Source organism: Trichomycterus rosablanca, chromosome 10 (genome assembly GCF_030014385.1).
Source record: "Trichomycterus rosablanca isolate fTriRos1 chromosome 10, fTriRos1.hap1, whole genome shotgun sequence".
Classification (NCBI taxonomy): Eukaryota; Metazoa; Chordata; class Actinopteri; order Siluriformes; family Trichomycteridae; genus Trichomycterus; species Trichomycterus rosablanca.
In genome coordinates, this window is record NC_085997.1 from 2,310,596 (window position 1) to 2,325,718 (window position 15,123).

The 15,123-nt window shown below is 39.7% G+C and overlaps 1 protein-coding gene across 2 annotated transcripts; it reads right to left on the reverse strand.

The window, feature by feature from the left end:
• Positions 1-1,511: 1,511 nt before the first annotated feature.
• Positions 1,512-12,212, reverse strand: LOC134321695 (choline O-acetyltransferase-like). 2 transcript variants are annotated; one of them, XM_063003510.1, is made up of 15 exons: positions 12,174-12,212; positions 11,270-11,278; positions 9,672-9,863; positions 9,436-9,554; positions 8,357-8,410; positions 8,030-8,219; positions 7,769-7,943; positions 6,612-6,781; positions 6,424-6,524; positions 5,485-5,613; positions 4,693-4,815; positions 4,291-4,432; positions 2,822-2,884; positions 2,013-2,150; positions 1,512-1,895 (listed from the first exon to the last, which is right to left on the reverse strand). In XM_063003510.1, the coding sequence occupies exons 1-15, from the start codon at positions 12,210-12,212 to the stop codon at positions 1,644-1,646; spliced, it is 1,896 nt and encodes a 631-aa protein (XP_062859580.1). In that variant the 3' UTR covers positions 1,512-1,643. The 2 variants fall into 2 exon arrangements, with proteins under 2 accessions (XP_062859580.1, XP_062859579.1); XM_063003509.1 differs by lacking the exon at positions 11,270-11,278.
• Positions 12,213-15,123: the final 2,911 nt, after the last annotated feature.

A 15,123-nucleotide genomic window follows, 5' to 3' on the forward strand; every position in this document is an offset into this window, starting at 1 on the left:
AAATAAAGTAAAAAAAATAATCCTGACATGGCATTACATGTATTGCATACGTGATTTACATGAACATGTAACATTAACACGTAACACATACACACAATGTTTTATTCATTTTAAACTTTACACATAGACATTTATATTGCACAGTTACACAAATACAAGATCACTTAGATTTTCTCTGTATATATATATATATATATATTTTTTTTTTTTTTTTTTTTTTTTTTTATTATTATTATTTTTTATATATATATATACTGTATATAGCTTGTTCTCTCAGATCTTCAATTAAAAATATGAATATATACACAGTTTATACTATATCTTTTTAATTATACTGTAGAATAAAATACTATTTTTAATATCACAGAGAAAGTAAAATCTCACAATAAATATTTTTACTATATTATTTTTTACACTTATTGCTGTAAAGTTTCTCTTCATCTCATTTACCACAGTAAACTGTTTTAACTGCACATAACGTTCACCAGCTACATGTCATCTTATTTTACCAGGTCCTAAAAGTAAAGTGCAACATCTGCATCGTGACGTGAAGCTGCTTTTGTTAATAGCTGAAATATACAATATTAAAAATAATATTTTATGGTATACACAGGTAAACTGAGATCTGATTATACTGTATAACCAAAATCTCGTCCATATTTTCACATTTCAGTGTTGGCACATGATTATTTTGTGACTCTTTTGAACCAAAATGATCTATTTACATCACAGTACATGACTATTCATGTCCTATTACTTTTACTTAAACAAAATAAAGCTTTTATCATATTTAAAAGAGCACAGTGATTAGAATCCCTTTATACCATCATACCAATAATATACACAGATGAAACATAACATTATGACCACCTACTTAATACTGTGTTGGTCCCCCTTTTGCTGCTGTGCATTCTGACACCTTTCTATCAGAACCAGCATGAACTTCTCCAGCAGTTTGAGCTACAGTAGCTCGTCTGTTGGATTGGACCACACGGGCCAGCCTTCGCTCCACACCTGCATCAATCAGCCTTGGCCGCCCATGACCCTGTCTCCGGTTTACCACTGTTCCTTCCATGGACCACTTTTGATAGATACTGACCACTGCAAAACAGGAACACACCCCACAAGAGCTGCAGTTTTGGAGATGCTCTGACTCAGTCGTCTATCCATCACTATTTGGCCCTCGTCAAACTCACTCAGATCCTCACGCTCGCCCATTAACAAGTGCCGTGATGAAGAGATAATCAGTGTTATTCACCTCACCTAATAATGTTATGCCTCGTTTCTCTTCTAATAGGCATTAACGTGAAATGAGAACTGCATCCTTGATGAAGTTTGATTATTTTTGGCACTCAAACGTATTGTGACTTTTACTCTCAACATGACTCCTGTTTCTAATCAACATCCAGCGTCATTATATTGTATCTATTCATTAGAGCGTAAAACCTCATCCGAGTTTAATATTTATTATTTGTGTCACTAAATAAAGACTTTCCTGAAAGTAACTCCAGATTACTGGACCAAGCAATACAACCCAGCCAAAAGCAGCAAGCATGCATCCCATTCTTCAAATCAATACCACTGGAGACGCCTCCTAAAGTATCACTTATCAGCATGTTAGCCTATCTTACATACAGTATGACTTACATCCTAGGCGTGACAGACTTGGCTCCGCCTTCTTTCGGACCGACAGTGCTGTACTTATTACACAGATCCCTCATGTCCATGAGCGCTTTATCCAGACTCTTTGCTAGAACCAGGGACGATGTGGATACACACGCCCGAAAACTGGACACGCAGAACAGGATGTGCGCTGACTGAGGATTGTAACACACCCCGTATCCGTTTGGAACCACCGGGCCGTAACAGCAGAACATATCCACAGTGGTGGGAACCTGAAGAATAGAGAAAAAACTTAAATACAGGTGCTCCTTCTCTTAACTCCATCCTGCTTCATCCTGATCAGATCTCCGCTCCACCCAGAACATCAGGACAATCTGTAACGTTGATACCTGGCTGGTTGAGAGGATGAACTGGTTGCTGAGGTGATAAGTCTCATCTTTAAATATCTCCGGTGTTTCGATCTTCAGCTCCTTGCCAACTTCTCGAAGTCCGAGTAGGTGATTGTCAATTCCCAGTCCAGAAAGGGCCTTAATGGGACCAGCAGAAAATGGACATACATTATAATCATTATAGAGATCAGAAATTATCTCTGGATTCACCAAACTGTCCATACCTTAGCTCTCTGGAGATACTTATCTAGCTCTGTTTCTTTACTCTAAGGTACTACCCACCTGACCTTTTCCCCTTCTGCTGGAGTGTACCATCTGGTCCCAACCCCTTAGTTTTCCAGACCCTTGGCTCTGTGGAGTCACTTATTTAGCCTTTCCAATTGGCTCTTTGGATTAGACAAGTCCATATGCACAACTCCAGAAATCCAAGGTGGATGACTTTGCCAAGATGAGGGGTAGAGCTAGAGCTGAAGAGTGGGTCCAAGTGGAACACTCCAGAGAGATGAGGGTGGCCTCAGATGTAGGCCTAAAAAGAGCTGAAGAGTTGGAGCCAGGCAGGTCACTTCAGAAGAACCAATGTACCACTGGGTCAGTGATGAAAATGCTGGAATATTGGGTGCTGATTCAAGCCCCACCACTGCAAAGTCATCACTGATGGTCACTAGATGGATGTTGCTATATCTGTGCAAGCTTCAAACTGTATGCTAAATGTTTAGCGAGCTGGTCAACTTAATATTGACTAGTTTTGTGTGTTAAAGCAAACAAAGACGACAAAAATCTGCAAACTGGCACTGATGAATGATCCTCACCATCTTGGTGTAGTTTGTCTGGGCGTCTATGGCTTTTCTAAACCTTTCCATCTTCTCGGAGTCCTAAAAGAAAAAGTACAACAAAACCAATCACTTATTAGCTCATCTAGCATCATGATGGTGTGTACAGACCATTTCAATCAGATTTTCACATTAAGTGACATCATCAGTCACAGGAATGACAGGTTTGGTGGTAAAACAACATGCTAATTTTGGTTACAGGAAGCATGATTTAGTGTCAGATTGATTTTGTTGATTTGGAAATTCTCCTCTGTCAGTGAGAATGTCTTGTAGGTGATCAGAGATCCTCAGGGTACACGGGGAAGTGAGGATCTGCAATTTAGGACAATGCAAAAAAAGAGAACAATGGCTGCATCTAGAACTCTCTATATTCTCACTTATGTCCTCACTGAGGTCTTTATTTACTAATAAAATTGTAAAAAGTCATTTTTTGTTACTATATCACATTATTTTAGGATCTGTAAAAAATTTTTTCTAAAAATGCAAATTTATCATTTGATATTCATATAAATAATAAGATATGAAGACTGGGTGCCAATCCCCATGCAGGGTTTCTGCCTCTCACACACGATCACTCAGGTTTGTTGGTGGTGGGATGAATGGGTGCTGATGTACCAGAGAGATCCCTCATGGCTGTGGGTCCTTCTGGTTTTGATTTTCTTATATTTTTTTGCCCAAAGGGGGTTCTGATGTGGACCTTTTTACCCTCCTGATGCTAAACCCTGTTGGTTTGACTGGGTTTGATCCATCGCAGGGTTTCGGCTCTATTATCGCTCTGCCTCTCACATCCAATCACTCAGGTTGGTTGATGAATGGGTGCTGATGTCCCAGAGAGATCCCTCATGGCTTTGGTACCTTCTGGTTCTGATTTTCTGGCCATGCCAAGAATGCCGCTCCTGCTGGACTGCTGGATGTGATGAGAACCTGCAGTGACCAAACTTACAATGTCCAGAAACTCACCATCACATTTTACTCTTTACTATTACTATTACTATTACTATTACAGACAGAACTGAGCTCGAATTATTTTCATTATTTTTTTATTGATATAATTTGTTTTTAGTAAGTTTTTATTTATTCTAATCAAAGATTTCTATTTCGTCTGGTTCCTCTCAATGTTTCTTCCTGCCACTGTCAGCCTTGGCTGTAAAAAGCGCTGTCCAAATTATTTTTACTTAATAAATAGCTCTGTTTACCTTCACACTGCAGTTTTATCGGTTAAATCCATGGACGCGAGTATGATGTGTAGTTGGTATCAATAGACAGTGAACGGCCATTACACTGAGTCTGTATTACACCCAGCGTTGCTCTGTAATCTATAACGAGATTAGTGGCCGATCTTAGTGGAGGAGACAGAAGCCGCTGGGACTCGTCTAGGCGAGCGGCGTGATGGACAGAATTAGAGGCGAAAGGCAGTAATGGGAGGATAAGGAAGAAAAATGAGGCACCTGAGCGTGGGCTTCCTCGTCCGTCATGGCTTTGGAGAAGTGCAGCGCCTCTGCGGTGGACGAGCGGATGTTGTCCACGCGGCCGTGACCGAAGCGGCGGGTGGAGGCGCTCTCGTAGGTAAAGACCGATCTTCTGGTGCATCTGAGGAAAGAAACTGTGAATGAGCATGTGTGTGACATCTGTAAACTCCCACATTTAAAAGGCATCATTCAACAATAAGTACAATAAAAGCTTGTTGCTTAACATTTAACTTTCAACTGATGATGACTGATTGGTTAAAAGAAATTTCAGTTCAGATACTTTTTAGTTCTGGACTGTAAACTTGACTAGTGTGTGTTTAAAGGGTTCACTTTAAACACACTTCATACTTATGCTGACATGTTTTCACTCTGGTGTTTTACCTGTAGAAGGCCAGCTGTAGCGCCACCTGGATGTAAGCATCAGGACTCATCTTCTGCTTCTTGATGAACTCTTTGCCGTAATCTTTAAAGGTGAAAACCTCCATGTCCAGGTTGTTCACAAGCCTGTGAGGAACAGTGGAGCACCGTTTAGACCGGGTCAAAAGCCTCACGATGAAAAAAGTCTAGGTTGTTGGAGAATACAAAGGTCAGGAAGAAATCCCAAACTGTATGCTGACAGGAGGACACACAGGAAGCAATGTGTCCTGGATAACGTGTGTGTAATTGTCCACAGTTAGACATCAACATGCAGGACAGAAGCCCCAGGACTGACATCTTAAAACTTGGCTGATGATGTTTTGAGGAAAATATGAGACAACATCACTGTACCTTCTGTCAAGCATGGTGGTGGTGATATTTAGCTTTGGAACTTCTCAAAAGTTCTCAAATCTTGGATCTGATTGGGTGTTCTGGTAGGAATAAGCTTTCCAGTGTCTTGACCTCCTATCATTTTATCAAGAACATGTGAAATGTGCTGTAAAGTGTCTGGCAAAAACGTCAAGGATGCAGCCAGAATGATTCCAGAAGCTTGATGATGCTGTTTGTATTTCTTCTAATTTTAAGAAACCCAACAGTAAGTAACCAACAAACAAACTTACATTAATGAGATTATTTTAATAAAGAAGCAGAAGTTCCATCATTCAGTCAGAGAAAAGGCAGACATATTAGAATGTAGTTACTATGTAGTTACTATGTGTGGCTTTTTGCTTTTATAGGAGCTCTGGTAGATCTCACCTCTGCAGATTGTGAGCGGAGGAGGCCAGCATGCTCGGAATCTGAGCAGAACATTTCCAGGAGAGTCTGCGTGGAACTGGGAGGTCACTTCTACTGGAGATCCTAATCGTCTTGCTTGGACTTCTAGTCCTGGTGGGAAACGAGGAACTCCAATGTGATGTGTGTTGACTTGATATTATGTAAAATAAGCAGAGGCCGAGGCAAGGGATGGCCAGTGACACCAGAGAAATGTGGCCACCCTTCTTGCCACCCCAGTGAGTGCCATCTTCAACATATCAGTGTGTCATGCAACAAAGTAAAAAAATGATTGGTAAGCTAGTTAGCTAAGTAATGCATTTCAGAAGAGCTTGAAAGGGTTACAATGCCTTTAGGAATCCACTGAACCACAGGAGGAGCCCTCTTGGAACAGTGGGGAATCTTATTGAGAAGCCCCCCTGACCCATCCCAACAAAAAATAAACAAATAAATAAATAAAATTAAAAGATCTATAGATCTGTCCACTATCCAAACTTCATACGGTTGGTATGAGTCCTCTTGCATCTACAACAGCCTCCACTCTTCTGGTAAGCCATTCACCAAGATTTTAGAGTGTGTCTAGAGGAATCTGTCCATTCAATAGAAAGACCATTTGTTAGGACAGGTACTTATCCAGGACAAGAAGGTCTGACTTGCAGGCCACCGTAGTTTCTCCACCTGAAACTGGTCTAAGCATGGCTTTATCAAGCTTGCTTCGTGCACAGAGGCACAGTCATCCCGAGACAGAAAGCAGCCTTCCCCAAACTGTTGTCACAAGCATATATTGTATTTTGTCATTGGTTTTATACACCTGTTAGCAATGAGTCTGAAAGAAAAACACTTGAACTTAATAATTAGTAGAGATGTCCACATACTTTTTGCCACCTACAGTATTTTGAGTATAATTAATCCTTGTGTGCTTACATGTATTTCAGGATGTACTCTGTACACTGGACCAGCACGATTCCCTCGAACGCCGAGTGTTCACACACCACCCCACACACACCTTCCGCACCCACCACAAACTGCAATAAACACCATTAATGAAGACCAGCACTGACATGGAGTTCAGTCCATTCAGAGTCCTTTCACCTCTCCACCATGTGACTTACCTGCATGGACTTGTCGTACCAGCGGTTGGCTCCGTTGTTCTCGTGACCGCCGCCGTGCAGCATGAACAGCGCTCGGTTGGAGTCGGTGGGCTGAACTTTGACGGGTTCATCCAGACACACCACACATACGCAGCTTTCAATCAGCTCCAGAGACTCTCGGTTCACCGGCTCTGTAAACGACACTATAACATCACTCATATGTACGAGGGATCTTCAGAAGGTTTTATGTTCAGGTTTTATCCTCTCAGCCTTATTGATGTTTGGAAATATTTACTCATTCCTGATTTGACACCTGCGACACATTCCAAAAAAGTTAGGACAGGAGCATGTTTTGAGTCAAGTCAAAATGATTACTTATATAACACATTTTACAATAGATGCTGTCTCAAATAGTATCCAGGACCAACAGCCAAGGGTGGCAACCCTTTATAACTTAGTTATTTTCCCTTTTTTTAACAGGAACCTTCATGTTTTGTTGGTTGCTGGGGGGATACAAGATTATTTATTTATTTTTTAATTCAATTATTTATTTATTTTTGTTATTATCATATTTACTTTTATAGTTATTCATTATTTTTTACTTACTATTTATTTATTTTTGTTATTATTATATTTACTTTTATAGTTATTTATTCATGTATTTAATTTATTCTTTTTTATTTATTTATTTTTTAAATTCAATTAATTATTTTTTGTTATTAGTATCTTAATAGTTATTTATTCATAAATTTAATTTATTTCTTCTTTTTTATTTATTATTATGAACCTAATTTTCATTGATATTAGGGCTATTCCTGTAATGTATTTATTTAGTAATTGTTTCTTCTTTTTTGTTAAAATCTCCTGTTGGATTTAATGTTTAAAAATGGATGAAAAATCCTTAAAATTACAGGAAGAAACCTTGAGAGGAACCAGACGAGTTTTGAGTGTCTCAAACCATTTGAACAATTTTAGGATAAAAGGAAAATAAGTTTGTTCAGTTTAGACACAAGTGTCTGTGTTTAAAAACTTTCCCAGATGAGTGGAGGCTGTTATGCCTACAAAGGAGGCCACTTAATATAACAGCCATGGCTCTGGAGTGGGATGTCCAAACACTTTTGGCCATACAGTGCATTAACAAACCTAGATTATTACGTGGTACTAATATAACTTCTGACCTCTAAGGAGTGCCTCTCTTGCTTGTGCCCACTCGGTCCGCCCGTCCGAGGTCAGGAGGCCGATAGGTGGCGTCTTTTCCTCCGATTCTGCCATTTTTCTAATCCTCGTGAGCTGGGTTAGCAAATCGCTCTCATTTAGCTTCTGTGATTTCTCCGTCAGATTGAACATGAAGAACTGAGGAGAGAAATAAAGGAAAGATCATGTGGAGGTACTTTGGAACAATGTAACTCATCTTATTCTGACCGGATCCCTGGACTCACCTGGTTCTTACAGGCCACTATAATGTGTCCGGGGTCGTGAGTTTTGCTGGCACACGTGTCACCGTGAGAGATCAGCGAGTCTTTTTTGAGTCCGGGTCTCCTGTAGGACATAAAGAGGCGGTAATATTGTTCCATACAGAGTTCAGTTCCAGGCTGCTGACCGCGAGCGTAATCCTGCGGCAACGTTCTCCTGACCGGGGACAGAAAAATAAGTCTAATCAAATTCATGTTTTATTGATTTAATAATATCATTATCACATGTGGGCAAGTTAGGAGGGTGTCGACATACTTTTTACCATATTGAGCAAACAAAAAAATAGAATTTACCCATCCAGGATGGCTTTATATTCCATTACACCACAGATGAGATGAGCTGCATATCTGTAAACACAATTCAAAATTACAAAACTGTCCAGTTAAATGGGTGCATCTGTCTGTTAAACACTTTCCATCAGACTCCGGGGCACCACCACACCACAGTGAGCCAACACTCCCATAATGGAAAACCGAGTACCGTCTAAATATTATTGATATGACTGAGGCCTTTTTGACAGATTCATTTGACCCTGATTTATCTGCACACACTATTTTCCACACTAATTTAGAACATCGTATTTATAGAAATGTATTGTATAATAATAATATTGTATGTAATGAGCGCGAGTGGGCAGTAAAGATGTGTGTGTGTTTGTGTAAGCTCATCAGATACTCATTACTCAGACGGCACGAGCAGAACATCTTTACTCTCCGATCTGTACATCTTCACTCCGTAATCATATTACTGCCTCGTTACTGACCACAACACACTGGCTGTGTGTATCAGAGAGACACAAGTACACAACAACGTGTATAAACTGGGTCTGTCTGAAAACCCAGTGCTCTCTTTACATAGACGCATTTCACGTCGTCCTACACACTCCTAAGAAGAGGGCATGTCTAAATTATTAGAGTCCTTAAAATGCTGCCTACTAAGGTGCTCTAATTCTAAGTGATAATCTGACTGAATAACGAGGCAGCGTCCGACTTCTTTACACTACATCTCTTTTTCCTTTTTTTCGTTCTTGAAAGCTTTTCCTCAAGCGTACTATCTGTTTTCTTTCTTCTGTCTCTGATGAGTATCTTTTAGATCTGATATTTTTATCTCTGAGGTCCTGAGGCGGTGTGCGTCGCGCTCGTTGAAAGCTCCACGTTATTCTGATTGAGTGCGGCGAAAAAGAAGCGGTGAGTTCTCATTAATCTCGCGAGAACGGCAAGCAGATTCACGTCAGAAACGTTTCACCTTTGGAGCAATTCAATTCGGAGCGTGACTGTGACAATTTGTGCCCATTCAGTCAAACGAAGCATTCATAAGGCGGATGAGAAGACAAAGGTGTTCAGTGAGGTCCAGTTCAGGTCCCTGTGCTTACCTGAGGGAGTCCTCCCGGTCCCTAAAGTCCTGTTTTGGGAACACCAGTACAGGACTGGAGTTGACTGGAAGTGCCAGTCTGTTGTTCAGGTACATGTCGTCCAGCCAGTAGTCATAAACCTGAGAGTTGCATGAAAAGAAGCTTTGGATGAAGTTTAGGGATTGCTATATTTCAACCACTGAATTCACAAGTGTATGTAAACTTTTGACTTTAACCGTGTACAAAAAATTTTTTACCCAGTTTTCTGTCTTGTCTCTTCGTTCCAGTAGCTTCTTCTGGAGCGTCTCTCCTGTTCCACCTGCTTTACCAAACGTCTCCACGATGGCTTTGGTTCTTTGGAACTGGGAACCGGAGATGAGGTGTTTAACACACTTCAGGTAGGTGGTCAGGGTCTGCTTCAGGTCCGGTACAGGCACTTTGGGCAGGACCTGAAGGACATTAGATTTAGGTGGCATTATACACGTGCTCTTTTTTTACTGAGAAGCTTGAGATGCAAATGAGAAGAATCAAAAATGTTTGGGTCCAAATGAAACAACTTTATCTTAGTCAGGGTCACGGCAAGGTCCAGGAAACACTAACACAAGGCAGAAATACCCAGGACAGGTCACCAATTCACTGCAGGGTTACAGCCTACCCACCCTCAGACACAGCCAATAATGTCTGTGTAGACGCCTGGCCAGTCAACAGCATCGCTGAGATTTGAACCCGGATCTCAGCAATGGTGAGAACAAATGCAAAAGCAGCAACTGCTGTGTGTTCATGTCCTCCAGCCCAATACTAACGATCACATGATGTAATTATTCAGCATTTGTCTGAAGTTTTAAATATTTCCTTGTTCTGCACAATTATTTATATGATCGGCTTGGCACTAATCTTCCGTCTGGGGTACAGAGTGATACCTTTAATAAAATGCCAATGATGAATATGGCATCAAAGAGTAGACGTCTGCTAAAACAGAATAAATATCTCAGCCGTTCCGCGCTCGTTCATTCATTTCCATTTTTTAAATAGGTGTCAGGAGAAAATAGGCCATGAAATAAAATATCCAACCTCTGGTCCATCATTCTCAGTCATTTCTAGCCCGGCGTATCGACGTAGCAAAACGTTCTGGATGGATTACTCGAACAGGCAAGGCTACGTGTTGGCTCGGGGTATAAATAACACTCCGGCCGAGGCGGATGCTTTCATTACATCAGGGTCCGTACGTCTCTATAGGACAGGGGTTCTAGTAATTTCTTATATTAGCTACTCTTATCCAGCCAAAACCTTCAAGTACACTAAGGGGTCAAAAGTATTTGGACACCTGAGCATGAGCTTGTTGGACTTATCTAGAGATGGGGTTTGTATTAGGATCAGCTGCTTCAGTTATATCCATTAGTAACAGGCGTGCAAACAAATACTGTATATGAGATAAATTAGGCTTCATGAGTCAAACTTTGAGACAAAAGTTTAGGGAAGGCCCTTTCCTGTTCCTTAATGACTCCTCCGTGCACAAAGAAAGACCCATTTACATTTTCAGCATCTTTTTATCCAAAGTGACCTACAGTGCTGTGACAGTATACAGTCCAAGCAATTGAGGGTTAGGTGCCTTGCTCAAGGGCCCAACAGTAGCAACCTGGCAATGATTGGGCTTGAACCAGCGACCTTTTGATTACTAGTCCAATACCTTAACCACTAGACTACAACTGCCCCATAAAGACCCATAAAGACCTGAGCACCTTTTAGAAACTGCACATCATTTATTATTATTATTATTATTATTATTATCAGGTGCTATCAAGTCAATTCCAACTCCTGGTCTTATATGAATAACGTTTCTCCAGAACCTCTTGACTGTTTGGTTCTTCAGGCTTCTTAATGGCTTATTCATTGTTCCTATAATTATATCAACCGATCTTATCGCTGCCTCTCCTCTTCCTCTTTTACTTTCAACTCTCTGAAGCATAATTATTTTCCAATGAATTGGTTCCTCTTATGTGTTGAGGATCTATTTGTTTGTCTTCTGGTTGTTTAAGCTCCTCTCAGATATCTTCACCAGCACCAAAGTGGCTCTTCCTGTCTTGCGTATATTTTCCAGCTTTCACATCCATAAGGAACCACAGAGAAGATCAGAGTTTGAAAATCTTTTTCAGTTCCTTCATTCTTTATTCATCTGTGTCGTATTTCCTGACTGCTGGAACCTTTGCTGGTAATAATTGATCCAAGTGAACAAAAGCTGTCCACCACTTCCACATCTTGTCCTGTTGTCATGACTTCTGTCTTCTTCGTATTTGGCTGACGTCCCATTTTTTAAGTCTCTTCTTCAGAGGGCCATCGGGTCTTCATGATTTTCTGCCATGAGTGTTGTGTCATCCACATATCAAATGTTATTGGTGTTTCTTCCACTGGTCTTGAATCCTTGACCATCTTCATAAAGTCCAGCTTCATCATTACAGGTCAGCGTTGTATGTTCAGTGTACAGGTTGATACTATAATTGATTTTTTACACTCTTTACAAATGGGTGTGGCTGAAACACCTGAAATCATGTCATTAGGAGTGGGGTCCACATAATTTTAGCCATGTAGGGTAGGTTTAATGATGATGATGATGGCAGTGATGATGGTAATGATGATGATAAGGAGAAGGAAGACTAGGATGATGATGGTAATGATGATGAGGATAAGGAGGAGGAGGAGGAGGATGGTTAAGTTGATGAGGATGATGCTGATGGTGGTGGAAGGGGAGGTGATGTGCTTACATTGGTGTCTCTGGATGGTTCTCTCCCCAGGACAGGCATCTTCACAGTTTTACAGAGATGCTGGTCAGGGCAGATGGACGATTCTTCAGCCTTTATGAAATAAATACATCACTGTTACCCAGATAAACACCGCAGAGCTTCCAGCAGCTTAAAAATAAATCCTGTTTTTTTACACAAGAGCATATCTGGAGAACTGGAGGTCTCATTTCAGCACCGGAGCTGCTGTTTCAAACCACATCAGCTGCTTTAGCTCTTATTTTTAATATTATAGGATTAAAAATCTGAATCTATTTTGTTCCACATGTACATACATGATATGGATAAAAGTATATGGACACAAAACTATGAGATTGTTTGACATGGGCATAAATACAGGTTGGTCCCCACTTCGCAGATGTCACTGATGCCTACTCTATTTTGGGAAGAGTTTTGCAGTGTGTCTGTAGGAATTTGTGCCCATGAGGTATAAGCATTTGTGAGATCAGGCATTCACTTCTGAAACCAGAAGGGTTAAGGGCCTTGGCTAGGGGCCAAACCCTCAGGCTTTTAATTGACAACCCAAAGTCCTACCCACTGAGCTACCACTGCCCTCATTATTAATCCTCAGTTTTGTCTAAAATATTGAGCTCAATCAACTCAGTCATTCTAAGCTAAACTCAACAATAAAGAAATAATGAACAGCTGAGGGTCTAAGCCTTCCAACAATATGTGAGTCAAGTCTAGACACCAATCTGATGGACATAATAATTTTAAGGACATAATGTGTGTGGATTTCGATTTCGAAACAAAAAAGGGCGGCATGGTGGCTAAGTGGGTAGCACTGTCGCCTCACAGCAAAAAGGTCCTGGGTTCGATCCCCAGGTGGGGCAGTCTGTATGGAGTTTGCATGTTCTCCTTTCCTCCAGGAGCTCTGGTTTCCTCCCACAGTCCAAGGACGTGTAAGTGAGGTGAATTGGAGATACAAAACTGTCCATGATTGTGTTTGATTTTAAAAACTGGATCTGATAGATCTTGTGTAACCGGTAACTACCTGTCCTGTCATGAATGTAACCAAAAGTGTAATAAAAACCCATAATGTTAAAATCCTAATAAACAAACAAACAACAATAAAGTGTAAATTATGACACCAATTTGATGCAGTATTTGTTTGTTTTGGGGTGTTTCTTTAAAGGGGGGGCAATCATTTTAAGGGCATAATGTTTTTGCATTTTGGAATTTAAGACAAAAAACAGTGTTAATTCTGCCCCAAGATTAATTTACCATTATTGCATTTCTAGAGCAAAAATCCCTGTTCCTAAAACTTTAGTACCAGTGAACGGTTCGTTTTATCAATAAAATTTAACCCAAAAGATCAACTCTGATTTTCTGATCATTATTTTTTAACTGTTAGAACAAGACACTGTGACTTGAAAATGACTTGCTGCTTGATTGCAATAAAATAGAATTAATATAAATATACAATTCTGGTAAATGTTCCATATTTGTCTTTAGACTTCACTTCAGTAGTACTACTGCTTTAGTCCAACTGCACGGATTATTATTTAATAATATCACACTCTTTCGTACAAAAATTCTGTTTAATAATAATAATAATAATAATAATAATAATAATAATAATAAATACCTGTGTGCAGAGGTGATGTTATGATTTCCACCCAGGCGCGCGCGCTTCACTCTCCATCTCCAGCACGTGCGTTGTTGCTCTTAGCCCGGGCGCCGGTGCGCGTGCGGACGCTTCCCAACCAGCCGCGCTTTCTTTCCTTCTTTCATCCCATCGGCGTGCATACAAAAACCACGCCCATAATTAATCAGACGCTCAGTGATTGGTCAGCGTGCAGCAGGTCCTTTGCTCAGGGGTGCTTAGAAATAATGATATAAAACATGAACTGGGGAAAAAACTCTGAATTAATAAACATAAAGAATCATTTACTGCTTTTAATATGGATTCACTGTGTAATGCGTGGAACTGAACAGGATCAGAGTGAATGAGTGAGTGAATGCATGCATGCATGAATTAATGCATTACACCTGCTGAAACAGTCTTACCTTTAAGACTTATAAAAACGAATTATTTTCACACCAATAAATATTATCACAGCAGAACCGAAAAGGAGTAAAATTAAATCCCAAACTGTGTTGATTTCAAACAATTCTGTAGGAATAATGTGCACACAAAATAAAACCAAATATGTCATAAAGTAAATTCACCACGCAGTTCTTTTCCTTCCTTTTTTGGTTTGTTTACTAATTTCAGAGTGATTTTATATATGAAACTTTCATAGATTCATTCATATTAAAACTCCATCATCAGTACCCGACAGAATGAGGTAAATCTGCAGTTACCTCGCAGTCGAGAATGGACATTTTAGCTGGAAGACTTGATATTAGAGCTAAAGAAGAACACTTGATGATGATTGAGTGACATTATAAGAAATAAAACAATATGTGAAGTGTTTAAACACACGTGATTTACAAGTGCACTTCAGATCTGATCAAGTGTGCTGTTCGCTTTTTTGTTTTTGTACCTTTTTTTATCGGATCACTCGCTTTTATTTAAAACACAGAGTTTATTCCTTTTTATGACAAATTGGAATTATGTGTTAAATCTTAATGTGTGCTGTGTGTTAAATCATGTTACTTGTCCTTTGGATGATTAGTTGATTATATATTTTTTTAAACATGCATTGCTCAAAGTGTAAAACTGTATGTGTAACCTCTATTAATAATCATCATTATAAGTGGTTTTGATTTGATTCGATTTGTCGTATTTTAGTTTTTATTTCCACAGCATGACTGCGTCTCTTACAGTTCAGAGGTTTATGTGATAACACCTCTGAGTTTATTTACAACATTAACATCTAATTAAATGCTCACTGTAAAATACTAATTTTATTTATGAAAACAAAGATAATAATAAAACTTGTGTTTTTTATTAAGAAACAAAAGCCAT